Source organism: Rattus norvegicus, chromosome 18 (genome assembly GCF_036323735.1).
Source record: "Rattus norvegicus strain BN/NHsdMcwi chromosome 18, GRCr8, whole genome shotgun sequence".
Taxonomy (NCBI): Eukaryota; Metazoa; Chordata; class Mammalia; order Rodentia; family Muridae; genus Rattus; species Rattus norvegicus.
The window spans coordinates 66,157,962-66,180,692 of record NC_086036.1 but is presented as its reverse complement, the minus strand read 5'-3'; the positions used below and the strand labels follow the sequence as shown (position 1 = coordinate 66,180,692).

At 39.6% G+C, this 22,731-nt stretch overlaps 1 protein-coding gene across 5 annotated transcripts in view; it reads left to right on the top strand.

Annotated features, from left to right (window-relative positions):
- Positions 1-20,145, top strand: part of Dynap (dynactin associated protein) — a 67,452-nt gene extending 47,307 nt beyond the window's left edge. For 2 of the 5 annotated variants that reach the window (XM_063277584.1, NM_001400775.1), the window contains 3 exons: positions 8,606-8,727; positions 13,387-13,551; positions 18,044-20,145. In XM_063277584.1, the coding sequence (XP_063133654.1) occupies positions 8,671-8,727; positions 13,387-13,551; positions 18,044-18,733 (912 nt within the window). In that variant the 5' untranslated portion in view covers positions 8,606-8,670 and the 3' untranslated portion in view covers positions 18,734-20,145. Of the gene's footprint in view, positions 1-8,605; positions 8,728-13,386; positions 13,552-17,103; positions 17,548-18,043 lie in introns of those variants that run through there. The other 3 variants (XM_063277585.1, XM_063277583.1, XM_039097303.2) reach the window with 2 other exon arrangements.
- The last annotated feature ends 2,586 nt before the right edge of the window (positions 20,146-22,731 follow it).

Below are 22,731 nucleotides of genomic sequence, written 5' to 3'. Positions count from 1 at the left end.
TATGAGTAATAGGGCAACATTTAGGACTTTGGTCAGGACATGAATTTAAGTAGATTTATATTATAAATAAACCTTTTGGTTACATTATAAAAATGAATCTGTGATAAATATGGAAGACAGAAGACAGCATATGGTGGAAACTTGTACAATCAATACTCCCATTTCAGCATATAACAGAATCAGGACTATAAAGAACAGTCAACTATGCATTCAACCATATTATGACTGGAATTAAGTTGCCACCCGATTAATTATTCTACAGGAAATTTTCACTTTCTCTAAAGAATACCATTTTTCATTTTTCATTTTTCAGTTCATAGAAATCAGGCCTGGTAGTAAAGGCGTATATTTTCAGCTACTTGGAAGGCTGAGGCAGAAGGATCTCAATTTAAGGGTAGTCTGTGTGAGTGAAGACCAATCTGGGCAACCTTGAGGCCCTGTCTCAAAATGAGAACTAAGTAAAAGGGTTGTGGGTATATTAATCAGTGTAGATGACTAGCCTAGAATGTATCAGACCCTGTGGTAAATGCTTAACCTTACAATCAATCAATTAGTCAATCAACAATCAGTCAATCAGTCAATCAATTAGTCTGCCAATTAATCTTTTTTTATACTTTTATTGTGGATTCCTTTGTCTAAGTAACCTAATTACATAAATCTCTCATTTTGTTATATTCCAACTATACTTTCAAACCACTCTTCTGTATTCCCCCCTATAGCTAGCCCTAACTTTATACAAAGCCACGATAGTCTCAGTGGCCCTCATCTACAGCTTCCCTTAGTCCTCTTTTCCTATCTATGTGCACTGAGGCCCTTTAAGTTCTGGATCTAACCTTCCTTTACAAACTAGGGCCAAGTCATCCCTCCATAAACATCATTTTCTTTGCTTTTCTAATACTTTACTCACTGCCTTGATTCACATTTTATCTTAATACACTGCCTCACTGTCACCTGTCCACTATTTCCTCTAAGCTGAATTCAATGAATTCTCCAGTTCTGTTCCAGTTTCCCACATATAAAACCTTTCCCCAGTGTAAGTTCTAGGAGATGCTCCAGTCTCCTGAAACTGTTTTTACCCTATCTTCCTTTCCTGGTGTGGACAACCTTGAGCTCTGAGACTGCTGGGTTTGACTGTACATTGAGCTCTGAAAAGGACCATAACCACTCATTACTGAGACTTTGTATCCTGCTCTAATCTTGGTTTAGAATTATCCAAAAGCTGATGGTAAGCCACTTATGGTTTTGGACCTGATAAGCACCCATTTCTCTCTAAGAACAGATTTTCTTCAATTTGTAGTCTGACTTCACATTCTAATATCCAATCTATTTGCTGCAATTAATTTTCGTTTTTATTTATTCTCGCATATATTACATTCCAACATCCATTTACTCTACTTCCCTTCCCCCAGTCTCTTCCCTCCATCTAACTTTTCCCAGGATACACCCGCCACACCTTCTGCTCCACTTAGAAAAAAGCAAAAAAGCTACAGAATACCCAACATACAGTCCACAGAACTCAAAAAGGCCAACAAACTGAAGGGCCCAAGTGAGAATACCTCAGTCCCACTTGGGAGGGAGAAGAAAGCAACCACAGGGGAGAGGGAGGGAAGGGACAGGGGAGGGAAAGGGATAGGGATGGGGGAGAGGAGAACATGATCTGGTATTGGGTGGGGGAAAAGGACTGAAGCCCTGAGGGACAACAGAAAGAATGGAAACAGGCAACCTTAGGAAGAAAGAGGTTGGAGGACCCTCTAGAATGTACCAGAGACCTGGGAAGTGAGAGACCCTCTGGATCCAAAGGGAGGTGACTGTACGTTAAAGGCCCTACAGTGGAGAGAGGGAACTTATTGAGTCCACCTCCAGCAGAAAGACAGGTCATCAAGTGAGGGATGGGGTTGCTATCCCACAGCCAAAGCTCTGACCCATTATTCTTCCTGTCTATAAGAAATGCAGGGATGGAAATGGAGAAGAGCCTGAGGAAAAGAAGGTCCAGTGACAAAGTGGGATCCAGCTCAAGGGAAGGCCCCAAGACCTGACACCATTACTGAGACTATGGGGGGTTCACAAAATGGGACCTGTCATGACTGCTCTCCAAAAGACCCAACAAGTAGCTGAAAGCGTCAGATGCAGATATGTGCACCCAACCAATGAATAGAAGCTGCTGACCCCTCTGGTTGAATTAGGGGAAAGCTAGAGGAAGCTGAGGAGGAGGGCAGCCCTGTAGGAGGACCAGCAGTCTCAATTAACCTGGATCCCCCTGGATCTCTCAGAGACTGGATCACCAACCAGGCAGCCTACACCAGCTGAGATGAGGCCTCCAACACATATACAGCAGTGGACTCCTGGGTCTGGGTTCAGTCAGAGAAGATGCACCTAACCCTCAAGAGACTGGAGGCCCCAGGGAGTTTAGAGATCTGGTGGGGTGGATGAGGTCAGGATATCCTTGTGGAGACTGGAGGGTGGGGAGGAGGTATGGGATGTGGAACAGTTGAGGGGTGGACCTGGAGGGAAATAAAATCTGGAGTGTAAAAATAAATAAATAAATAAATTAATTAATTAATAAAAAAAGAAAAAAAGCAGGCTTTTCAGGAACATCAACCAAAAACAGTATAACAAACTATAATAGATCAAGAGCATATTCTCACATCAAGGCTGGGGAAGGCTATCCAATAAGAAGAAAAGGGTCCCGAAGGCAGGCCAAAGAATCAGAGACATCCCACTCCCACTATTAGGAATCTTACAAGCTATAAAACCAGAACATATATACTGCAATTAATTTTAGTGAGTCCCGAAACTCTGTCTCCTTTTAGGTCTATTACCGTCAACTCTTACTTTTTTGTTGGGTGAACCTTAGTTTCTGGATTGGATTGAGGGATCTGAAGGCCTTAGAATGTTTTGTCTGTGCACATGGCTGTCATCCCCCAAGGCTCTGTGAATAGGAACAATTACCTCATATTGACCTTTCAGGGTCAACATAAATGTTGAACCCTTTCTCCACCCTGGGAGTTGCAGAGCCCTTGTATTTGACTACTCGTACACTTGGGTCATTGGAACGGCTCTAAATTATGATTACAACACCACCCTGGCTTGGCCTTCAGTAAATATGTAGACTTCCTCCATGGACTTTAAAACAATATTCCTTTCAGTGGAAAGTCCTGCTTGGAACAAAGAGCACAAATATCTCCACATCTTTAACAGTCAAATTCGTGTTCTTTACAAATGAGGCCAAACTCATTTTTAATTTTCCCCCAATTCTTAGCCATATGGGGCGAAATGGGAAATTAATAATTGGTTATCAAGTAGAAATGTATGAAGAAGCTGACATTACTTAGGTCTTTTAAAAGGTCACGATAAAGATTCATGTCTCACCAGAAAAGCGGGGATAATAATACTTAATTATTATAGATATTTTAAGGATTAGATATAAGTAGTGTCTTACACACCCACTGGAGAAGGCATAAAGTGTCTATAATGTGAATAATATTTTAATCAAATATTATGTCAGATACACAATTATAATCGTTGAAAGCAAGCTGTTCTTGTTTTGCTTTTTTTTGACAGGCTTTATTCTTAGATCATGTTCTAGATCCACAAGCTGAGTGGAAAGGACACAGAAGAAAATATGTTTTGATGCATATAAAAGTTTTTTTTTTGTTCGAGTGTCTATTTCTTAAAATTGATTGAACCTGAACTCTGTTCTTTTCACTTCTTTACTTAAGGCAGGACCTACTTATGTACCATACGATGGTCTACATAGTATGTGCCCAATTTGACTTGAAATAATGGCAATTATTCTGTCTCAGATTCCAAGGGCTGGGATTGCAGGCATGTACTTCAGTCATGCCCTAAAAACATCCTTATAAATGTTCATTTAATATTTGAGGTCTCGTTTGTCCAAAAAGCCGCCAAGATGGTTGAAGTGGAGCAGAAGAAGAAGTGAACCTTCCACAAGTTTACATGCCGGCCTGGTATTGGCACCTCCCCCCGCCCCCTCCGATTCATACCCCTCAAGTAGCAGAGGCCAATAAAGACTCGTTATTTTTAAAAAAATGTGCATATATATATATATATATATATATAAAGTCTCTGATGAAAGAGCTCTTCAAAGCAAAAGGGATATAATTATATATACATATGAATATATATGTCAAATTTTGCATCAAAATAATTTTCAGCTTCTAACCAGGTTCCTTAAGTCACATTATGATATTATAGAATATAACAGTTTTAGTTTTGGAAGCAGGAGGGATAGGAACATTTTGGATTTATAAGGAAAGAACTTCCTTACACAGTAGACTACCTTAAGGCTTAGTATCAGCCCTGAGAAAAGTCACAGACTTGCTGACTTGGTCACTATGGCTAAAACACAGATAAATTACACAAATACCCCTTGTTTTTTGTTTTATTGTGACACATATGTGCCATTAGGATTTTTTTCTGAAATTCACCAGGCACATATACACATCTCTGCCCCCTTTCTTATTAATTTAGTAATTTAATTTATATCCTGATTGCAGCTCCCCCCCTCCTCCCAATCCCTCCCTCTCCCCACCCTCCCCATACCCACCTGTCTTTCTACTCAGAGGCTTCCCATAGATATCAAGTTGCAGCAGGGCCAGGTGTATCTCCTCCTGTTAAACCCAGATAAGGGAGCCCCAGTTAGAGGAAAGAAGTCCAAAGACAGGCAACATGGTCAGAGAAAACCCTTGTTCTAGTTGTTAGGGGTCTCGAATGAAGGCCAAAATACAGATCTGTTACATATGTGTAGGTGGTTTAGGTCTGTCCCAAGCATGCTCTCTGGTTGGTGATTCAGGCTCTGTGAGCCCCTAGGGGCCCAGGTTAGTTGATTTTGTAGGGTTTGAACCGGACGGGGGAGTGTCCTGACTCCTCTGGCTGCTTCAATCCTTCCTGTCCCCTTTCCACCAGATTACCCAAACTCTGCCCAATGTTTGGCTGTGGGTCTTTTGTATCAGTTTTCCTAGCTGCTGGGTGAAACCTCTCAGAGGACAGTTCTACTAGGTTCCTGTCTGCAATCCTAGAGGAATATCATTAATAGTGACAGGGCTAAGTTCTCTCTCATGGCATGGGTCTCAAGTTAGGCTAGCCATTGTTTGGTCCTCCCCTCAATTTCGGTCCCTTCTTTCCCCCTGCACACGTTGTAGGCAGGACAAACTGTGGGTCAAAGGTTTTGTGGGTGGTTTGGTGTCCTCATCCCTTCCTTGCAATCCTTGCCTAGTTACAGGAGGTGACCGCTTCAGTCTACATTCCCACAGCTGCTAGGAGTCTCCTCTGGGTTCATCTTCGTGGGTTCCTGGGAGTTTCCTTTGTCTTAGGTTTCTAGTTTGTCCCAGAGATGCTCCCCCCCTCCAACAAATCCATCCGAGTTCTTCCTCCCTCTATCACCTCCATACTCGATCATACTCTTGTTCCCCTCCCCACTTCTTCCCCCAGGTCCTTCCCTCTCTCAAACCTTCCCTTTAAACAAGCAGAAAAGACATTTTCTTTGATTAAAAAAAATCTTCCGGGGTTGGGGATTTAGCTCAGTGGTAGAGCACTTGCCTAGGAAGCGCAAGGCCCTGGGTTCGGTCCCCAGCTCCGAAAAAAAGAACCAAAAAAAAAAAAAAATCTTCCGTTTAACCATCTTGATAATTAACTCAAAAGCCAAAAAGCCAGCAAAGACTAGAGTGTCCTCAGGACCATCTTCTTCAGTCAGTCATTCCTTGCTCTCCTGGATCCAGTTAGTTATAGGCTGTGCTGAGTGCTTCAGGGAATAGGGACTAACTGAAGAAGAAGGGACAGTCTGCTAATGTAATCCTCTTTACATTCTGTAAGATGTTTTACCTTCTGGATTAGGAAAACCAGCTATATGCAGAAAAGTGTGGTTTTGCCCCAAGTTTCTGTTTTGAGTGTGGCTGATTATTATTACACTGTCACCATATTTTTGAGTTTCTTCTGATTGCTATTCAATTATTCAATCTTTCCTGTATATACAGCATAGATTTGTTACAAGCTATGGTATTATAATATCACATATATCTGCAGAACATTTCGGTTTTTAGTGCTTACTTTAACTTCTAATAGCTACGTCTTCGTGAATTAAATGAGTTGCATGCCAGTATTGTTTTCATACTTTGAAATCCTGTGTCTGAAAACTTGGTTGTCTTGTTATCAAAGCTACTGAAGACGAAGGGCCAGCATCCCTTTCTTTACGATGTTACTTGAGCTGGGAAGTTGAAGCTGTCATAAACCAAAGAAATAATCAGAGCACTTAGAAAATTTCTGAGTAACATAATTAGAATCAAGGTTTTAGCTTTTCCCTTGAGACAACAGTATACTTCATCCTTCGGCTAATGACTGAGAAGTAGGCCCCCGGCATTTTCATCCCAACAGCAAAGAATGGCCTACTAGCAAAGATTTACCTTATCATAATGGCAGGACATTCCAATTTCCTTTGAGAAGAAAATTCTTCTTGGAAAAATGATCTTTCTAAGAAACTTCTGACAAGGCAACGAGAGGCGTCCGGGCTCTCTGCTCACACGGCAGCCCAAGTGTACTGTTCGCTGTTGACCTTTCAGGGGAAGTAAGGAATTACCAACATTCGTACTAAACAAGTAGCCTTTGTGGTATAAAAAAAGCCATTTTTTTACCCAGAAAATTTAACTATAATCTGTTGTTTTATGTTTCAACTACTCTTAAAAACAAAGAAACAAACACAAAACAGCAACAATAACAAAACTACAAAATTGTTTAGGGGCTGGAAAGGTGGCTCAGAAAGTAAAATGCTTGCACTGCAGGTATGAGACCTGAGTTTAGATGCACAGCACTCATATAAAAGAGCTGGCAGATTGGCATTTGCCTGTGGCCACAACTGCTGGCAAGGAGAAGCCAGGAGGATTTTTAGGGCTTACTAGCCAGCTACCTGCTTTCGCTAATTGTTGGGCCCCAAGTTCGGCAAGAAATCTCATTTTTAAAGAAAGAAAAATTAAAGTTAGTAAGGATTAAACATGACACCTGATGTCAACCCCTGGCTTCCATATCTACATGTGTGCGTGGATACCCACATCTATACATATGTACATATGAGTACCTACATGTGTGCATGCGTCCATGCCCACAGGGTCAACAATAGAGTCATAATAACAATAATAAAAAAACCTTCAAGAATTAGTAAGTAATTGATTTGGCTTTTCAACTTTTGCTGTATTAGAACATACACATAAAATTTACTATCGTGGCCATTTCTCAGTGAATGCTTTCATGGTATTCAACATATTGCCAATGTGTAGCCATCACCACTGCCAGTACCTTTTGATCCTTTATAACCATGAAGTAATCATCCTTCTTTCATCTTGCCCCATTGAAACCCCACCTCAAGTTATGTCTCTGATGATCTATGTCCTCATATGACTTTAGAATCTGATAGCTTTTCTTTCAGATAGTGAACCATTTTACTTGTATGATGTCCACGCTGTTCATCTGCATTGTAGCAAGTCACTGGTGCTGTTCTCTCTCAGAACGAGCCCTTTCCCCTTCTCTAAGGTTTCACAGGTCCTTTCTGTTCTGAGATTCAAGGTTATGTTGCTTTAGGTGCCTCACTAACACTCCTGAAGTTGTCGAATATTCTTACAAGAAGCCTTCAGTGAATCAAGTGTTTTGGAAACATATCAGAAGGTAAATGTTGGGGAGAAACAGCAGAATGACGTCTGTGTTGTTTGCTACTGACACGTTTGCACAGGAGAAACACCTACTATGCCTTCCAGACACTATTCTGACTTGTTGAGAGGATAAAAAAGAAAAGGTTTGATGATTCTTCAAATTGAAGACAAACTAGACTTGTGTGTGTGTGTGTGTGTGTGTGTGTGTGTGTGTGTGTGTGTGTGTGTGTATGTGGTGTAGGGGTGTGAGGGAAGGGAGATGCATGTATGGGGTCTAGTCTCCAATTGCAGACTTGGTTCTTTCCTTCCTCCTTGCCTTTATTTCCAGGATTGATCTGAGGTCCTCAGGCTTTTGTAGCAAGTAGGTTTATCTATTGAACTGTCTTGTGTGTCCCAAGATAGAATTTTTTTAAACAAAAATAGCAGCAAATCTCTCAGAAGCATTTTAACATTTACTTGCCGTTACAGTTCAGGAAAACGATACCAACTTAATGTGTCAGTTGCATGAGTAATGAACTCATCGGTTGGTGTCCAGACATAAATGGAAGAACTGCAAAGCTACAACCCCCATGTACAAAGGAGACAATGCTAATAAGATCTGAGGCCATCAGTGCCTCAGAATATACAAAATGTTGGTAGCTTCTACATCAGAAATCTGTTTAGGGCTGGCATTTGTCCCGAAATAGGAGGCAAGTGCTTAAAAGGGAAGGTCAACGAGAACCATTACAGAAAATGGTCAAAGATTTTGTGTCCTTGAGTGTTGTAAGCACAGTCACAACAGCACTGAGGCAGTATGGACCTTTTCTCTGTCTGTAATTAACACTTCACTTCCTCCTCCGAGGTGGATCGCATTCTAAAGAATAATTATGTATTATTTGCTTTAATCACACCTGCACGGATGCATCACAGTGATTTCCACAGCGTGCTTTAATTGTTTCTGGTGACTGCAGGTATAAAGGACAGTGGGTTGTGAAAAATATTCCTGGAGTAAGCTTGAGGTATTTCCAGCACAAGAATGGATAGAAAGCACGGAAAATACGTAGTGAATGTGGAGCACTCTGCAAAACAGCAGGTGAGTACTGTCTCTCCATTTTTATATTTCGCCATCATTAAAATCTCACGTTTAGTGTCAATGACATCTCTTTGCTCTTACGTAGTCAAGATCTTATCTCTGTAGCTTTCTCCAAAGGAAGATTCTGCCCCATTCCTTCTTTAGTGATGTATTTTAAAAAAAATGTCACATTAGACATTATTTTAAATAATTATAATTATAAAGTAGTAAGAATGTCTTGATGACTATATGATACATAAATAATAACAAGTGACTATATGACGCGTAAATAATAAATCATTGTTTATAAACTGTTATAATATACAGTATATATATACATATATATAATATACAGTACCATATTATGATATAAATCAATTTATATCATAAATTAATAAATCATCTGAAATTAAGGATCATCTGAACATAAATCCTCCATGACAGCATTGTAATTATATTTTTGCAATGTGATGCTTTGGGTTTTATGTTTGATAAGTTTGTCTCTCAAACTGCAAACAATCAAGCAGACAAACCTATCAGACCGAAATTGTATGTAGCCATTGGTCCATAAGGGTTTATTACTAAAAGTGTAAAAAAAATGTATACTTTTCATTCAATATTGATAAAACAGAAAAAAAAAACTTGGCAAGACCTCCATGATAACTTCAGTTAGGCATTTCATAAGTGTGAAATTTTTTAAAAAGATAACAACTCAATGTTTAATGAAGAAAATGAAAGGTAAATCACTAGGCATGTTTAAGAAAGTTTTAACTTACTAACAGATGCTTTTCTTCCTGAATGCTGGAGAATTGGAAATTAATAATACATACTATTGGGAAAGAAATCTAATATCAGTGTTTCATGCAAGATAACATTAATCTCTTTAAATCTTTTTATACCAAGAACTACTTGGGTATGGTTTCCACAAATGCTTGTATGTATGTTTGTATCTGACTAAACAATATTTGGTATGGGGACAAAGAAGGGTATATTTTGAAAATTAAAATGACAAGCTAAAATTCTCCATGTAAAGACTAAGTGAAAGGAGCTTGAGAGAAATATTGCCATGGCCACAGGCACTGTGGCAATCACTCTGCATGAAACATTTATGAGATCTATCAGAGAGAGAATGCGTGCTCTTTGACTAGTGATATTTTTGATTAGTGATAGTGTTAACAAAGGAATACACAAACAAATACACGGCATCAACAAGAAGCATGCTGGGAGACTTTTCATTCATGCACACACTAGAAAGGCTTTCCTCTTTTTCAAGATATCCCAGTGTTCTGTGTTGAAAACAGTGTCTCCTAACTGTTTATCTGTCATCTTGATGCTTTTAGTTGAGAACGCATTTTCACATGTTTATAAATATCCCTTCATATTCTTCTTATAGTATGTTTCTTGACAATAGCTATTTCAGCTTACTATACATATTGATGTAATTCCTTCAAAAACTTTACTTTTGAGACTAACCTCAAATGCTATTACTGAAAAGTTGCTTCAGATAATAAACAATAAAGGAGGCGAACCTTGCTGGGTAATTTTCAGTTAGGAATATAGGTCAGTCCTTAGTGAGTTAGGAGTTGCCTACAGAATTTTGTCTGCCAGTTACAGGCATGCACATGCCGGATGCTTCTGGTTATTATTAGTTCATGCCAATTACATGATTCTACAATCGCCATATTCTCAAGCTATTCCAACTTCATAGATACCACCTATATTAAGAACCATAGTAACTTAACTCAGTAAAATGGTTAGCCAGGCTGCAATGTCTCTTCAAATCTGAGGCCTGTGGAGTCATATTGCTGTGATGTGAATTCACTCATCAGCTGCTTGCAAAGGGCTAGCATTCAAAAAGGGCCAGACAACTCAGAGAAAGAAAATGGCCTGGTGAATTGATTTTACTTCTCCTAAATTATTCAAGTTTGTCAGCCATGGCCAGACTGAATGAAACCAACACAGTAGGATGAGCTCAGCATGACCAAGTCCACACCCCCTCACATGTGCTTAGAGAACAGCACATTTAATTTTTCTCATTAAACACAGAGCAGTTGTCTTCAATTCTTTGATTTTTATATTTACAGAAATACTTAACTGATTTGTTTTCATATAAACAATTTTTGATTTATCAATATTTAGTAAAACTTGTACTTATCATTCTTTTAATAATAGTTTTTATAACGGGTCAACTGCTCCATAAAAGTCTAATTTGAACATATTTAATATTTGTTATTTGTAGTTTAAAAGTTCTAATGGAGTGTTCAAGTTGGTTGAGCATTAATTCTTATCTACTTAATGGTGGGTAATAAAATGAATGTGATATTAAACAATTCCTAGTAGTATCCATAGTAATAAAATCATTAATGCCACAGTAATGGTGGCACCTGCTGGTGAATGAACACAGCTGTGCTAGATATTCATTTCTTTCATTACTTTACATCTTTTTATTCAGTCACCTCAGTAAATCTATGGCAGGTGACTCAAAGTAGAGTGAATTCGGGCAACAATGCTGTTGAGTCCGGGTGAGACAAGAAAATATCATATCCTATGAGATGAAGAGTCTCATGTGATTCACATACGTGAATTTCTATATTTGTGTTTGTGTGATATGTGATGTGTCATGTGTGTGATGTGTGTGTGTGTGTCAGTGTGATGTCTGTGTGTGCGTGTGTGATGTGTGATGTGTGTGAGGTGTGTGTGTGTCAGTGTGATGTGTGATGTGTGATGTGTGCGATGTGTGTGTGTGATGTGTGTGATGTGTGATGTGTGTGTTTGTGTGGTGTGTGCATGTGTGCGTGTGTGTGTGTTTGTGTGATGTGTGTGGTGTATGTGTGTGTGTGTGTGCGCGCACGCATGCGTGTGTGTGTGCGCACGCATGCGTGTGTGTGCCTACAAGAGTATACAGGTCCACATGTCCATATGTGTGCATGTAGAGACCAGAGCAGGACACGAGGCATCTTCCTCTATTCCTTTCTATTTTATCCTGAGACAGGTTCTTCACTGAATGGGAAGCTTACTAGTTTGGCTAGACTGGTTAGCCAGAGGTGCCTTTTGGATCAATCTGTCTCAGTGTCTTAATGCTAGGGCTACTAACAAATGACCACACCCAATTCTTCTGTGGGTTCGTGGGATTTAGACATGTGTCCTCTTGATTCCAGGGAAAGTGCACTTACACATTAATTCCCTTTCCCAGGCACATGTAACATTTTTAAAAAAACAGACAGATAGACAGACAGATGGACAAATGGACAGAGTCTCATTCTTTAGCTCAGCCTGCTTTCAGAGTCATTCTAATTCTCTTGCCTCAGCATTCCAAACGCTACTCCAAAGTATAGCACTGCAGTGTTTTTGAAACGTAACAAAAACTTTTGATCAGTATCATGGACCTACTGGGGTCTCAGGTTCCCTGCCTTCTTCTCATCTCTCCACTCCACATTTTAAGAAAATACACTACCCCAAGGCTTTCCCCATAAATTCATTCATTTTTTAATTCTCATCTATCCCTCCTTTTCAACATTTACAATTAGAGTAACTATTAATTATCTTTGAATCGGAACCGGATATAGATCTCTCCTGAGAGACACAGCCGGAATATGGCAAATACATAGGTGAATGCCAGCAACAAACCACTGAACTGAGAACAGGACCCCTGTTGAAGGAATCAGAGAAAGAACTGAAAGAGCTGAAGGGGCTTGAGACCCCATATGAACAACAATGCCAACCAACCAGAGCTTCTAGAGACTAAGCCACTACCCAAAGAATATACATGGACCCTGGGCTCCAACTGCATAGGTAGCAATGAATAGCCTAGTAAGAGCACCAGTGGAAGGGGAAGCCCTGGGTCCTGCCAAGACTGGACCCCCCAGTGAACGTGATTGTTGCGGGGAGGGTGGTAATGGGGGGAAGATGGGGAGAGGAAGCCCATATAGAATGGGAGGGGGAGCGGTTAGGGGTATGTTGGCCTGGAAACCAGGAAAGGGAATAATATTTGAAATGTAAATAAGAAATACCCAATTTAGTAAAGATGGAAATAAATTATCTTCGAATCATCTTAGTCTCCCTGTTAACAAATACAATTTTGAGAATGTCATTTTGTTCTTGTAAAGATTTTTCTTCTCATATCCATATCATAAACTAAGTAAACTATTCCAGTAGATACGGTTTGGTATCAATTGTGGGAAGGAGTCATTCAGAAATTTGTTCATGAGTGATGAATGATACACACAATATCTAGTGTATTCGTATATGATAACAATATACTACTCACAGTCTGGTACAATGGGAAAAACAGTGCCCTTAACACTACATGGTCTAGGTTTAAGTGGTGGCTGTTGTGTAGTCAGGACAAACCACGCAATTCCTTTGCTTCAGCATTCTTATTCCAAAAGGACTTGAGAAGGCTGATACCTGGTCAGCTATGAAAAAGCATAAATGTCCTACGTGCCTCAGTGGTTTGCAACATGAGCATCTTTAACACTTGTTTGATATAATGCAGAAGGCAGATGACACACATTCCTCAAAGTCAGTTTAAATATAGCAAAAAATCATTTCTCCGGAATTTTCATTCTCAGAAAGTAAGAAAACATTTCAAAGGTCACACTTCATTAGCTTTTGACAGGAATGTTTACTTTTAGAATTGCGGTCACTGGGATTTTGCTTACTTGTGTTTCATCTCTGTAGCCAAGCGTGTGTCCACATGGCCAAGAAGTTCAGCATCCCACATGCTGGTGTCCACCTTCAAATGAAGTAACTGGAAATGTCTCCTCCAACTTGCCTGGGGTCTGGGTGAGCCCAGGAATCCTTGCACATTCAGAATGCCAACACCCAGAGCCCTGCAGCCCACAGGTAATATCTGCTGTGGTCCCTTTCTGCTGGCTTACGTTGTGCTGTACCATGACATGCACTGTGTCTACTCTTTCCCGGGCCATGTAGTTAGGAAACTGTCTGCATTCACATTCTATGTGTACTCAGTACTGTTACAAGTCACCATGAAGCGATTCTTTGAAAGAGTATTATTTGATAATCAGTTTTTATAGAACTAATTTCGAGTCCTGAACTCAAGTAGTCACTACAGGAAAATAAACTAAATGAAAATCAAAGAAAACTGCATTAATCAAAGAAAAATATGAAATATGAATATCTGCTTCCAATAGACAGTTGAGCGAACAAAGAAGCAAACATGTTGGAATAGTGTTTCACTGGCTGTTTCGACTTTGATAGGAAAGTTGTGCTGTGTTAACCTTCATGGGTCCTACTTAATGGATGACGGCTACTTGACTTTCTTACACTGTATTCGTATACAGCTCCTAAGGCTGTGTGTGGTACTCTATATAGATCTCCAAATTCTGACACTGGACCATGTGAGTTTTACCTAAAATCTGAACTGTACTTTGGAGCATCTCCACTACCTTTGGAAGTCAGACTCAGCTTTTTTTTTTTCTTTTGTCCGGAGCTGGGGACCGAACCCGAGGCCTTGTGCTTGCTAGCTAGCGCTCTACCGCTGAGCTAAATCCCCAACCCCAGACTCAGCTTTGATACCTGAGTCCATGTTCAATTGATTGAATTGTTTTTACTTCATCATCCTGTCTCTAAGTATTCAGCCCTGAGAAAAAGGTCTAGAATTGGCTGACATTATGTAACAGTTGGACTGGTTCCTCAGCTCCTGAAATCTCTCCTGTCCTCTACATAATCTTGTTATTTGGACCAGAATATTACTTTGAGCTGAATTTCTTGGTTGTGGATAAAATGTCAACTATTTGTATTATGTCAGCAGCAATATGAAATAATGAATACAATTCAATAGATATATTTTCTGTGTACCAGTTTAGCACTCCACGCCAATCATAGAATCAGAAGAGCTCTAATCTGGATTTTAATCCTGACTTCACAGTACAATCTCCTGAGGTCTACATAAGACATTTGAATAGATGATGTTAAACTTACATCAATGAAATCAAAACTCTACATTGGAGCTCATGCAAAAAATGTAGATGTGATGTTCAGGGAGTAATGACAACCATTGACCTAAGAGATCAGGGGCATCTAAGGCCAAGGAAAATGAGATTTTTAAGGAACTCATCATTTTTGCTAGAGTAGCCAAAACACAGGAACTTTTTCATTGTTTGTTACTTGTAGCATATTTCAGTAAGGAACCTTCTTAAATTTCCCCAAGGCAGTGCTACAGAGCTGTGTGAGCCGCACAGCTTCAAGATCATTTGCTGTTCCCAAGACTTTAAACCTTTGCTCACACTGCTTTGGTCAGGCTTCCCTTGGTTTGGGTTGCCCATCTCTAGCTCTCCTCTCACTCAGCTGCTTTGGTGCCACTCCCGTTTCTATAAAACATCATAGTTTACATCTTGGATCTCTCCTGTCTCTATGCTAACTCTAAGCTTTGGATTCTACTCCTTAAGGGGCTTGTTCTCATCCAGGTGATAAGAAATAACTTTTGAGAACCAGACTCAGGTTCCTAATTCCAAATTATACTGTCTTAAGAATTAGTGATTTCTATATGTGTTATTTCTAATATCCATAACAAGATATTTTCAGTCTGATATTTCAAGACAAGGACACTTGAAGATCAAAGAAAGCTGGAAGAGTTTAAAGATTTCATAACTCTGAAATGTAAATAAGTAGAATGAAATAGATTACACTATGTAATATGGCTTATAAAAAGTAGTAATAACAAATATTTGCTAACTCACCTTAGAATCAATAACATAGCTTGCTTTTGTTAAGCCTATCAGCTACAAGTTATTTATACCACTAGTTCACAGGTGAAAGAAAAGGTCCAGCCATTTGGCTAATCCAATGCAGATTCCAGAATAGGACTTCAAACTTCATAGATCACGTTTAATATGATTAACAATGTAGGCCTATTATTCAGTTTATGACAAAGACAAAGACAAAGAGAATAAATGAGCAGGTGTCTGGCTTATCTTATTATAATGCCCATCGCTACACAAAGCTCTTTCTAATATTTTTTGAGAATTTCATATGTGAATACTGAATTCGTATCATTTCCATATCCCTTTCTTCCATTCCAACTCCTCACATGCATGTGCACACACATACACACACATCACTCCCTCTCATATATATAGATATATATTTATATACATATCTCTCATACATATGTATGTATCAATAAATAAACTATCTCTATAATCTATCTTTATCTTCATTATATCTCTATTTCTATATTACTCTCTAATATATATCTTATATTACTCTCTACTATATATCTTATATTACTCTCTAATATATATATGCATATATATATATATTTCATGGAAGAGAACATACTACCAACTCTTTAAGGAAGTTCTTTTTCACTCTGTATCTCTAGATGTTAAACCTGGGGAGAAAATAATGACCATAGCCTTCTGGTCTTACTAGGACCTAGCTATTCATCTGTATATTGAGGAACACAAAGTTGTAAAGTGTATTAAAAAGATTGCTATTCTAAGTTAATACATCACCTGACAATCAGCATTCCTTAAAGAACCTGGATTCCAGGGGTTGGGGATTTAGCTCAGTGGTAGAGCGCTTGCCTAGGAAGCGCAAGGCCCTGGGTTCAATCCCCAGCTCCGAAAAAAAGAACCAAAAAAAAAAAAAAAGAACCTGGATTCCTAAAAACAATTTTAAGCCCATATACAGTGTCATTCCTTTGCTAATGAAATAGGCATTGACCACTATGTAGGTATTAAATGGAAAAGTAAGTTCCAGCAGACACTACATGGTGTAGAAGAGTTACTATCTGGCATTATGTATAGAGTGCAGGGGACAGAAAAAGTATTCTCAATGATAGGTGAAGGGCAAACATGACATTTCCATCTGATAAACTGGCCTATGCCAGCGTTCTAACTTACAGGTAAGCATGGTACAAGTTCATTGAAGAAACAGAGCAGAGGCCCAAGTAACCCAAGGTCATCGCTCAAGCTCAAGCAGAAGGGAAGGAGACTAGGATTAAGGGGTATCAGCAGAGATAGAGAGAAAGCGGACAGTATTGGAATAGAGCAGAATGAAGTAAGAGGGCTTAGCAATATGTTGGTATGCTTCAGGAATGACCCCCTCACTCTAGCTAGTGGAACTGAATAGATGATCTAGGTCAATTTGATGAGAACAGCGAAGCTAGTCAGGATTCACTGGAAGTATGTTATTATATATGAATTGGAGGCATCTATGAGACATCAAAGGAGTGATATCTGTGTTCACTTGAAGACTGGAGGATAGGCCTGGACCATAGATAACCTTGAAAGACACTCAGTTTATGAAAATATTGAAACCAATTGGAAGACGCAAATGTAGATCTTATTTTCCGTGATTTGACTTGGGAATAAAATTTTTGTGAAATATTGCCTCCTTCATCCACACAGCGACGACTTTCACACAGTGGCTGATTGTAATAATTGTGATAGAAACTGAGAGCAACTATGGGAAAAAAAGAGAAAGTTGCTAACTCCAAAGCAAGACCGGAAGAGATGAATCATGGGACCATTAGCAATAAAGGCCGAGCACGAGTGTTGAGCCTTCAAAAGAAACGGTGAAGATTCTGGGGAATTGGGAAGAAATCAAAGAGACTGAAATACCACAGAAGCAAAAGAAATAGACAGTTCCAAAAGGGAAGGAATGGTCCCCAGCGGCAGTTGTTGCCAAAGGTTTAAGTCAGAAGAGTGCTTGTCCATGTCACTAAGATCTCAGTGTGTGAGCACAATGGGTGACATTTTCAGTGGCACGACGAGACCCGATACCACATTGCACTGTGTGGAAGAATGTGCAAATGCAGACACTGAGTGTAGACAACTACAAGGAGATGTTGTTTTTCACAGAAAAGGAAAATACGTAAGAGGGCCTTCGTTTGTGGGTGTGTAAAAGGGGACAGATTGGAAGTGAGGAAAGCAGTATTCAGTCTGCGAGGAAGAGAGGGGACTTAAACCGGAAAGTTGGTGGGAAGGCTAGAGATCAAGGCTTACAAAGAACAGGTTAGGGGGTGTTGATAATTGGAGAATCTGGACTCATTTGGGTGCAAAATGTGTTTAGAGTTTCAGTGTATCTTCTCATCACTTCTGTGTTAATCTAAAGCTGCCATAAAATACAAAGTCTGTTTCTTAAAAATCAAAAGAAAATATAATTAGAAAAGAGGTCTTAAGAGGTTTGACTTTTCTAACATTTGAGAAAGGATGAATTACTTCCCACCTTGATATAACCAGGACTTTTATGACTAAAGTTCAGAAACCTAGTGATTCAAATAATGGTATAAGTTATAAGAAATAGAAACGAGATGGTAAATTATAAGCAGTTTCCTTTATTACTAATATTCTAATTATACTTTACATAGGTGACTGGAAATGGCCGTGGTGACTGGGGTTTGTGGAAAGTCTTCCTGGCTTCCCTTTTAGCCTCTGTGCTAACAACAGCGATTGGAGTACTCATACTAAGCTTGGTGAATAGAAGCACAAACCCCATTGTTATCCAGGTATCCCCAAACACTGAAGCCTCTACAGTTACACCTCAAACAACCTCTAGTCCTTCTCAAACAACAGCCATCACTTCCACAGGGTTGACGACCACCACAACATCCCCTGAAACTACAGCCACCACAGCCACCACGACTTCTACTGAATCTTCAGGGACATCCACTGCAGCGCCCACTGAAGCTAGTACCACAACATCCATGGCTGTGACTTCAACTCAACCTGTGACCACAACAGCCACCACCACCACCACCCCATCTGTATCCACAAGCACAGCTACAACCTCTGCTGCGTCCACTGAAACACCAGCCACAAACGCCGACTCGACTCAACCTGAAACTACGGCAACTTCCGCGTCAAGTGAAACCACAACCACCGCCAGTACCACAACCACCGCCAGTAGCACAACCACCGCCAGTAGCACAACCACCGCCAGTACCACAACCACTGCCAGTACCACAACCACTGCCAGTACCACAACCACCGCCAGTACCACAACCACCGCCAGTAGCACAACCACCACCAGTGCTACGGAAACTTCAACTCCTGCATAACCCATCAAGGAAGTGGTTATGACCATGGCTGCCATTGGGTCTCCATCTGGATCTCGTAAGTCACTATTGCAACAGCTGCTCGAATCAAGATGCCACCACGTTAATAATAAACCCTCTAACTGTGGAAGCCTCAATAGCACCAGATGCTACAACAACTGAAAATTAGTTGGGAGACAAAACAGTCATGACTTTCCTTATTGTTTTAATGGGACCTTGGTTCACTTAAATTGACAACTAATGCCACTTGCATTTAACCTACAACTGTAATTTCTGCCTACAATAAAAGTGCTCTTTATCCTCCTTATGTAAGTTATAATCTCCATTTGGCCATGGGAACCAGGCATAAATGCCACTTTTGACAGAATCACTGTCAATCATAAAAGTAATTTAGTGTATGTCAAGTACACTTTTAGTTATCGTTCCTGTCAATCACCTTGTCCTTACTTCCACACTGACTTTTCTCCAAACTACCTCTTCCTTACTAGCTGAGTTGAACATATATCACTGACATGTCTCAGGCATGCCCACAAGAAGAATGCAAATTGGAGAATAGTAATCCGGATCATTATTAGTACAATAGTTATCCCAATTTTCACAAAAACCAACCCATACTTACTAAATGTATTAAAATTTTTAATATGACTGAGCTTTTAAGTTATAAGACCCTTAACTTGGTTCTACAGCTCCAATAGCGTAATTCTGTACAGGCAAGCGAGCCAGCTGGTTCATAGGTAGGAAGTCACTAAAAAGTTTCATCTGAAATATAGCAAAATTAGGCATTTAGATTTTAGTAGATTTTTCCTTTTTTTTTTTTTTTTTGGAGCTGGGGACCGAACCCAGGGCCTTGCGCTTCCTAGGTAAGCGCTCTACCACTGAGCTAAATCCCCAGCCCAGTAGATTTTTCCTAAGTTTCACAACACTGCACTTCTCTGTGCATAAATTCATACATTAAAATAGAAATTTTATGCACAGAAAATTTGCACACATTTATTTATAAAAATGCTAAATTTAAATAATTGTTTCCTCTATGTTGAAATTTATTGTTTCTCTAGCCTCCTCTATATTATAAATATCTTATAATAATTTTTTCATAAATTTGGACATCATAATCTCTCATTGTATAGCCTAAAGACTCACACCATAGGCTGTTGATCTTTGAAAAAAATTTCAATTAGAGAAGACAAAAGTAATCATTAAACAACTATAGTATACCAGGCACTATCATAAAAGTTTCTCAGGTATTTGGCTCAATTTCTAGCTTTCACATTGTTCTTTAACCATAGGGTAGATCTGTGACTCAACATTTTCTCTATTACCCTTCCTGCTTCAGTAGCAGCTGAACTAGATAGGAGTTCCTCAGATTTAATATATTTAATTAATAACATTTGATAATTTTTATCTTCAAAGTAACTGTTGATCGAAAGTATGTATTTTTACATTTGTTCAAGAAATTCATTACTGAGCTCTTCTGTACACTTTGGTAGAGTGACCCTTCAAGATATATATAAATACGTATATATTATATATATGAGTAATAATTAAAGTATGCATAACTGGCATCCCAAACATTCAACTGTTCCTTGTGTTCAGAAATATTCAAATCTCTATTTGCTATTTTGAAATACATAATTGTTTATTTTGATTAATTCAATATTATTCATTGTGCAGTCTACATCGATGTCATTTATCCATTCTCTCTTACCTCCCAGCCACTGGAAAAAACCACTTTACTCTCTACATTTAGGAAACCAATATTTAGAATCAAATGTGAGAACATATGATTTTTCTCTATGCTTGATTCATTTTACTTAATTTAACAGTTTCCAGTTCCAAAAATGGTGCTCATACGACAGAATTTCAAGATATATATATGTATATGTATATGTATATATATATATATATATATGGTTAAGCATATTCACTAAGTACAAATTTCACATCATATTCATCCATCCACCCACCCACCCATCCATGCACCCACCTACCCACTCATCCATGCATTCACCCACACACCCATCCAGGCATCCACCCATGCACCGGCACTTTGTTTTCATTTCCTGTCTATTGTGAATGGTGCAGTGCATCAAGGACATGCAGATGACTCCTCAATCAGCGTTATTTCTGTTTGGTAAGTGCTCAGTGATGGGACTGTTGGATCACTTTGTCATCCTAGTTTTTAAAGTATACAATTTCCTACAATGTCTATATTAATTTGCATTCCCAATAATTTCATGTGAAAATGTCCCCTTTTCTTCATTTTCTCTATAATATATATATATATATATATATGCATGCATATAATTTTAATAGTAGATACTCTATTGTATCTACATCATTGTGGTGCAGGAATACATTTCCAGCATTTGAGATTTGCATTATATTGGGGGACGGAGGGCATGTCAGAGAGTTGAAAGTGAGCACGTGGAGGATGTGAACAGGAGTGCCATCCCTCACACTCTCTCTACGGTAATCCTATGGGTTGCCTTTCCTTGCTGAATAAGTCCTGTGGGCAGCTGCCAGAGGCAGTGCGGCACGTCCAGTGGCTTTTGGGCCTCCTACTCCGTAGGAATTGGCAGCACCTGCCTCTTGCTATGATGGTCCCAAATACTTTATATCATGGCCAGAATGTTCCTAGCTGGATTAAGGTGGTTGGTGCTACAGAGATACAAACCTTTCCCTAAACATGTAATACGAGTTTTAATAATAACGACAGTCGCCAACCAAAGTGGAAGCAAAATAAAACACAGACATCTGGTTCATCTGCCTTTGTGGATCTAAACAGAATATTAGAAACTATTCTCTCAGCTTGAAGGGGCTCGAGACCCCGTATGTACAACAATGCCAACCAACCAGAGTTTCCAGGGATTAAGCCACTACCCAAAGACTATACATGGGCTGACCCTGGGCTCCAACCTCATAGGTAGCAATGAATATCCTAGTAAGAGCACCAGTGGAAGGGGAAGCCCTGGGTCCTGCTAAGACTGAACCCCCAGTGAACGTGATTGTTGGGGGGAGGGCGGCAATGGGGGGAGGATGGGGAGGGGAACACCCATAAAGAAGGGGAGGGGGAGGGATTAGGGGGATGTTTGCCCGGAAACCGGGAAAGGGAATAACACTCGAAATGTATATAAGAAATACTCAAGTTAATAAAATAAAAAAAAGAAACTATTCTCTCTCTCTCTCTTTCTCTCTCTCTCTCTCTCTCTCTCTCTCTCTGAGATATGCATGTGTGATGTGTTTGTATGTGATGTGTGATATGTTTGTGTGTGATGTGTTTGTGTGTGTATGTGTTATGCATGTGTGATGTGTTTGTGTGTGTGGGGGGTAGAGCACACATATGGAGGGCAGAGAACAGCTTTGTGGAGTGGCCTCTAGACCATGTTTGAATGGATTCAAGGAATCAATCTTGGGTTTTCAAGCTTGTGCAGTAAGCATAGCCTACCCACTGAGCCATCTTGCAGACCCAAAAACAGAAGAATTCACAGGGTTCTGAATTGAACAAACTGACCTGGTTGGGGGTCAGCGAGGTCTGTTCCAATGCTCTGTGTACTGGGTTTGCTTCTTTTTCTTTAAGAAAAAAAATGGCTTTCCATTGACTCTTATTAATAGATTATTATTATAAGAATGAGTTTCCTTCCCACCATTCAAAGCACTGTGTTCTTCGAAACCTTAGGACCTTAGCTTCACTAAAAATGAAGGGATTGGAGGGGATGAGCTCTGAAGCATCTTGGAGCCTCACTTTAGGGACCCACCAAACTGGGTGAAGTGTGACATAAGCTAACACTAGTGCTACAGGCTCTCTTTAGGACAGGACTACCAGCATGGTTGTGCTAGGTGCATGGAACTTGGTGACGTCACTGCTGAGGACAATGTCCTCATCACTTTTGACATGAAGTACACGCTGACTTCACAAAATGAGTTGTGCGTGGTTGACCACCTCATCGTTAATCTCACTTGTCTTTAGTGGTCAGGGCATTGACAAATTGGGAGAGTATCAG